This window comes from Eptatretus burgeri, chromosome 1 (assembly GCF_056783735.1).
Source record: "Eptatretus burgeri isolate ZD-2024b chromosome 1, Ebu_testis_v1, whole genome shotgun sequence".
Taxonomy (NCBI): domain Eukaryota; kingdom Metazoa; phylum Chordata; class Myxini; order Myxiniformes; family Myxinidae; genus Eptatretus; species Eptatretus burgeri.
The window spans coordinates 78,154,221-78,161,505 of NC_140961.1; the positions used below are offsets into that span (position 1 = coordinate 78,154,221).

General features: G+C 42.9%; 1 protein-coding gene across 2 annotated transcripts in view; it reads right to left on the reverse strand.

Annotated features, from left to right (window-relative positions):
• Positions 1-2,209: 2,209 nt before the first annotated feature.
• The window catches only part of LOC147034799 (XK-related protein 8-like), a 43,269-nt gene continuing 38,193 nt past the window's right edge, over positions 2,210-7,285 (reverse strand). For both annotated transcript variants that reach the window (XM_085889237.1, XM_085889248.1), the window contains one exon: positions 2,210-6,725. In XM_085889237.1, the coding sequence (XP_085745363.1) occupies positions 6,043-6,725 (683 nt within the window). In that variant the 3' untranslated portion in view covers positions 2,210-6,042. The remainder of the gene's footprint in view (positions 6,726-7,285) is intronic.

The following is a 7,285-nucleotide window of genomic DNA, read 5'->3' on the forward strand; positions in this document are numbered from 1 at the left end:
CATAAACTGACGTTTGCAGACAGACAGACAGACAGACAGACAGACAGACAGACAGACGAAGTGAACCAACTGCATAACCCAGCTTTTCGCTTCGCGTGTGCAGGGTAATAAACTTTGCAGAATTAATATCAGAGGTAGTCATCGCTACGAGATATCATTGGGGTGTTTCGTATGATTGGTTATGTAATTTGTACTTCTTTAACAATCAAATTTTGAATTTGAATGAAAGTATCACAAGACCATCAAAGAGCATCGAGCAGTAAGATCGACAGGATGCTGCGGACAGGATGCTCTGAGCCGTCTATCCTGAGTTTGATTCCTTACCTGACTATACACGATTGGATTCGTGCTTTGCAGGTAGGGTGTTGCATCAACAAATGTGCCATCCCTCAGATTGCCATTATTCTAGGTGTGCCATCTGTTGGTAAACATTAAAGATCCCATGGTGTTTTTCATGAAGATCAGGGGCGATTCACCAATACACTCTGCCAAAATCAGAGCAGAGTATATTCACCAATACACTCTGCCCAAATCATTCCAAAGCAGTGCTTACATTCAGCAAAAGCAAATGTTATATGATATGCATTTGTTATAATATGTATACTGACTATTTAAAGGAGATGTGAGTTCTTTCATAATATGTAGAAAAGTAGCAAAATATTAGAAATCCCCGACTCAAGCAAGCTAGTGCCTTGGTGGGAAAGTGCTGTGTGTGCTATCCATCACATTTGATATTGAAAACGAGCAGGGCACTCTTCGGCGCCCGATATGCTTCCCCCCACATTATCACAACATTATACATACTTGTACCAAGTTTGATTTAAATACCTTCAGCTGTTCTCAAGTATCACATTTTTATCTGACATGACTTCGGACTCAAAAATCGAATCAGTTCATCTTTGCTTCATCTTCTTCTTCTTGCATATGGCAGCTGAGCTGCTTGGGTATCTATCATTTCTTGGAAGCGCGACTGTGTCGCTGATGCAGTGCCCCTCTACCAGTACACACTGGTACCCATTTCGCTGACCTCGGAAGGATGACAGGCTGAGTCAACCCACTGGTGTATTAATTAAGCGGCCAATGGGGATTGAACTCAGGACCCTAGGATCCCAAGCCGCCACCCGAACCACGAAGCCAACACCAGGCTCATCCTTGCTTCATAACATATCCTGATACCAAGTTTTGTCGAAAATCCCATTACTGGTTCACAAGTTGGCACGGTAACAGAATTTTAACCGAACGGGACCTCTGGCCTCTTGACCCCATAATCTAATCAGTTTATCTTTACATCATTATACATACTTGTACCAAGTTTGACTTGGATCCCTTCACCCGTTCATAAGTTATCGTGGAAACAAAAACTTATTACGGACGACAACCCAAAAACATAATAATGCTTCCGGCGACTTCGTCAGCGGAGGCAGAGCAAAATAGGAGTAATACCCCTGGGCGCTCACCTGGTCATGGCTGGATAAGAAAACCAGGAAACCACTGGTCGGCATGGATAACCCACCAAATATGTAACAGAGAAGAAAGTAAATACCTATGGATTTTGTTTGAATGCCGTGAACAAACTTTGGTACATCACGGGCGATTAAGGTTGTGGTCAATTTCATCGAAATTGGGTGTGTGGTTTCAGAAAAGAAAGTAAATACATATTTTTGGGGGCAACCCCCCTGTTGACCACCTTCGACCCCGATTTTTTAATGCTGTGAACAAACTTTAGTACATCATGGGTGGTGAAGGTTGTGGTCAAGTTTCATTGGAATTGTGTGTGTAATTTCTGAGAAGAAAGCAAATATCTATTTTGAGGGGCAACCACCCCGTACACCCCCTGAGACCCCGATTTTGTTTTTTTTAATGGTGTAAACAAACTTTGGTACATCACAGGTGATGAAGGTGGTGGTCAAGTTTCATCAAAATTGTGTGTGGTTTCAGAGAAGAAAGCAAATATCTGTTTTGGGGAGCAACCCCCTGGAGACCCCCTTTGGGCCTGATTTTTTTTTTTATGCCATGAACAAAATTTGGAACATAATGGCTGATGAAGGTTGTGGTCAAATTTCATCAAAATCATATGTGTAACTTCAGAGAAGCAGTTGCAAATGTTTGTGGACGGACTGACTGACGATGCGCCATCCCATAAGATCCCCGGAATGACGTTCCAGGTGAGCTAAAAACAAAACACAACATCCTCTAAGACAGCAGAAAAGAAACTGTAAGCAGCACTTTTATTGTCTGCTTGCCAAGCAACAAGTGCCCAATGAACGGAATCGGTTAGATTTGGGGCAAAAATGAAGGACAGGCATGAAGTACAAAAGCTTGATTGCAATGTATTCACATCATCATGGGATCAAAACCAACACGACAATCACAACCAACAAATCGCACTGAGAACAATCGTAAATGTGTACCACACAATGATGTCAGCTCCCACCAAGAGGTTAGTGTGGGATGGAATATAGCCAACTCAAAATGGCTTACCAACATGTTACCTCGATGCAATTCTCACCTCGTTCATTATCGAGGTGTTCAAATGCAATTGCACAACGTCTGCTTTTGGCAAACCTCAAAATGGATTTCCTTTATGCTCTCCCAACATATGGACAAAGTGCTATCATTTTCTTCCTGACACACATGTAAACGTAAAAAAAAGTGATGTTCCATTTTCTAGTCATATTAAAATGTTGAAGGCACTTGCAAAGTTTACATTCACAACATCAACATTCATATTCGATAACAGTGCAACATTAGTTTAAGGCTTCAACAGCCATAGTATCCAGTGGGGGGTACATGGAGACCGACAAGGATGGAGAAGCGGTCGAAGAATGGATGGACGTCAACCAACTTGGTCTCATTCATGATGCCAAACTACCTCGTTCGTTCCATAGTGCCCGTTGGAGACGTGGATATAATCCAGACTTGGCTGCTGTTACCAATGAAATTGCAGGTCTGTGTAAGAAGATTGCGATGGACCCTGTACCACAGACTCAGCACCGTCCTATTGGTATTTAAGTCAATGCAGCAGTAATACCTACTATCGTGCCTTTTAAAAGGCACTTTAATTTCAACAAAGATGACTGGAATGGGTTCAGACTTGAACTGGAACAGAAGATCAAAAACATCAAACCAACACCAGGAAACTACGACAAGTTCAGCGAACTTGTTAAGAAAACAACACAAAGGCACATTCCCCGAGGTTGCAGGGTGGAGTACATAAATAGTCTCTCTAAGGAGGCAGCTGCCTTCTACGATGACAAAGTCACCATGTTTGAAACTGATCCTTTCTCAGAGGAAACTACATCAACCGGTGAGAAGGTGATGAAAAGTATCCCCAAAAAGCGTTAAATGACCTGGAATGCACTGGTTGAGTCTAAAGACATGTCAAAGAACAGCAAGAAGGCATGGACTCTAATCCGCAAGCTTCGTGGTGACCATAAAGTTGCTCCTCAACAACCCAAGGTCACTGCAAATCAAGTTGCTCACTAATTGCTCTTGAATGATAAAAGTGGAAAGAGGCAAGAGAATACCAAGCTAGACCGTAGCAAGTACAGTGAAGACCCAGGCTTTACAAGACCATTTATCATGGAAGAGCTGGAAACTGCCACTTCAAGTCTTAAACCAAGAAAGGTAATTGGCTTGGATAACATCGCAACTGAGCAGATCAAATACTTCTGACCTGAGACAAGGAAGTGGTTATTACAATGATACAATTTACTGTCTGGCAACCCATAAGCTGCCCAAGATCTGGAAGAAAGCAAATATGATAGCACTGTTAAAACCAGGGAAAGATCCATCAATCCCAAAGAGCTACAGGCCGATCTCACTTCTTAGTCATACTTACAAGCTGTTTGAATGCCTGATCTTAAACAGAACAGCTCCAACAGTCGATGAACGCCTCATCCCCGAGCAAGCAGGATTCCACCCTGGAAAGTCAACAACAAGCCAAGTTCTCAATCTCACACAACACATCGAAGATGGATTTGAGAAAGGAATGGTGACAGGCATAGTCTTTGTTGACCGATCTGCAGCATGTGACACAGTCAACCACAGATGTTTGCTTCGCAAGATCTTGGATCTGATAAAGGACATTCACCTTACAGAGCTGATTGAAAGTATGCTGGAGAACAGGATGTTCTTTTGGGAGTTGAGTGGCGAACGAAGCAGATGGCGTAGGCTGAAGAATGGTCTCCCTCAAGGGAGCATATTTGCTCCCTTACTCTTTAACATCTACACTAATGACCAACCAAGAAGTGATGGAACTCGGTGCTTTGCATATGCTGATGACCTGGGTGTTGCCGCCCAAAATACTGATTTTTCAGTTGTAGAGGAAAGGTTGACCGATGCTCTCAACTAACACCATATTATGAGGAGAGCCACCTCTCTGCAAATCTATCTGAGACACAGGTGTGTGGCTTCCACTTGAGGAACCAAGGAGCCAAGAGACAACTTCAGGTGAACTGCTCTGGAACAACATTGGAGCACTGTGAGCATCCGGTTTACCTTGGTGGAATCCTTGACTGATGTCTTACCTTCAAGACCCATATTGAGAAGACAAAGGCGAAAGTGAGTGCATGCAACAATGTTGTTAGTAAGCTCACCAACACAAGATGGGGTGCTAGCCTACAGACCCTACGTTGCACTGCCTTAGCCCTCTGCTGAGTATGCATGCCCAGTGTGGGAAAGATCCACCCATGCCAAGAAGCTGGACTCAGCCCTCAATGCTTCCTGCAGACTTGTCACAGGTTGTCTCAAGCCAACAAATACTGAGAGCCTCTACCTGGCATTACAAGCGAAGCACGAGTCTCCATATGGGGTGATAGAATAGCTACTCTACTTCCCTCAACTACCATGGGACTAACGGCAAGTGAACAACTCCCTCCTGGTGCAGACGCAAGTTGGGCCAGATGGAAATGCCTCAATCGATTGAGAACTGGTGTTCGCAGAGCTAAGGTGTCTCTAAACAAGTGGGGATATAATTCCAACGACGCCACCTGCAAATGTGGTACTGAACCACAAACAATGGAACACCTGTTGAAATGCCCTCAACTGGAAAACCAATGCACAGCTGCCGATCTCGCTACCTGCAATGAAGATGCCGAGAAATGTGTTCAGCTCTGGCTGAACAATATGTAACCTTGTGATGTGGACTCGATAGATAGTTTAAGGCGAACCATTGGTGCGTACATGCGTGTTCTCTTGCTTTTTAATGCTCATGGCAAAACTTATTCAAATATCAACACACGAGTTGTTGCAGTAACATTGTGAGAGTACATGTTAGTAAATGGTCAAATTAATAGCATACAGTATTGAATTTGAACCTGAGATGCTGGCACCCCGAGTTACACACTTTTGGAATGATAAACAGGCCAACCTAAAATAAAATTTATTTATTAAAAAAAAAAGAAGACATTTAAAACATGCCATAATTTACTGTTTAGACTTTTTTTTAGACATCATCTTATTTGAGGGATTGGGGGGGGGAGGTGGGGGTTCACTGCCTTTAAGTGCTTGCACAAAAAGTGTTAAAGGAATTAAAAGAGCAGGAGATGAGATGAGGACAGGTGATGTGTGTTCATGTAACATTGCTCACTCAGTTCTCATGTTGTAAGCCCTCTCCTTCCCAGGAATAAGCCTCTCCTTTACTTAGTCTCGTCCTTCACTCCAACAGAATAATTTACTCTCCTGCTTACAACAACATGCAAGACGGAAGGGCTTACAGTCACATCTCCGTGTTTCTTCCTCCCTCCATAGTCATGCAATATGTGCACATTATGCATCATGTTCATAAACAAGTGCATAACAGCATCAAAATCAATCTCGTGCTGTGGCATATCACATCTGTAGTTCACGTACACATTGCCTTTGCTCTGTGGAATGAAATGGCTTTGCGTCTCAAGTACAATTTAGTATTCAGAGGAATATGTGGTAATGGTGACGTAACACTAGAATAGCCTCAGTGTTCACACACAAGAGCAAAATGGTTACGATGGAAGCGAAGTATGATTACGGAATAAAACGATTTCATATCGCTTCTCTTCCAAGTCAAAAAAATTCTTCTCTCATCGTAGGATTGCTGGTGTTCATTTGGAGTCTGCTGTAAGGTTGGTGTACTGCTGCAGTGCTGAGTGAGGTTGTCGGTACACCATCTACTTCATCAGATTCACACCTATTTGATCGGCACATCATCCATTTATAATATAAGCAGGTGATTACCAAGCCGAGCATATAAGAAGCTGCCACAACGCTTGCGATCACCACAAAGCCAACGTGGGAGCAAGGCTTCTGTTTCCAGTACCACCAAGCCAGCACAAGCATAATACTTGTGTCGATTATAATGAAGCAGTGGTAGATGATCCTATAACGCTTCGTGGGGACTTGCAACACATTCAACCAGGTGTAGATCAGGCATACTGATATCACGAGGCGATAAATCCACTCCATAATACTTGATGTCATAAAGTTGGTCTTCGCAAAGTAACAGGTGATCACCATAATGATAAGTTCTATGGCGAGGTGCAAGATGATGTAGTAGTACTTAACGGATGACACGTACAAGGCGATGGAGAGCACACGAGGGGTTACCAGAAGGAGATTGAACAGCAGGTAGGTGATGCAGCATCCAAAACTCTGAAACTTGGATTCATTGCCTTGCGACTTACACATGGTTCTCTTGTGGTCCAAGAGCATCCATGAGATGGAAAAGAAGGACATCGCCATGGCAAGGCCTGCGCCACCCCAAGGGAAGATCGATTCAAAGTTAAACAAATATTACCCGAATACAAATAATCTTCATTACGGAGTAGTATCAAAGGCAATATGATGACGATCATAAAATAAGAAACATTTTAGATCCTTTCCATCCCACTTTTATTCACATCACTAATGGGTGGGCAGCGATGGTTCATCATCCATTCATCACTCCATGATGTACATAGTGAACTTAACAGCGTATTATAACCCAGTTTTGGAGGGGAGAATAAAACAGTTGGTGGCAAAACAAGGTTGACTGAGATCCTGCACCAAATGCGTCTTTGGTCCCCAGCAATGCCAAATGAGTTGAACATACGGTTGTAGAAGGAAGAACATGTTTCACAAAAGTTGTGTTAAAAAAATAGTTGCATGACCATCACTTGACCAACCCCCACCCCCTCCTTCCCACACATTAGATTGAATAAAAGCATTATACATTACATGACCTTGCACATAGAAAAATACAAGACGACAACGTCGTGCAGAGCACGATACTTGCAAAATCCATAAAACAAATTTGACCTCAATAATAATT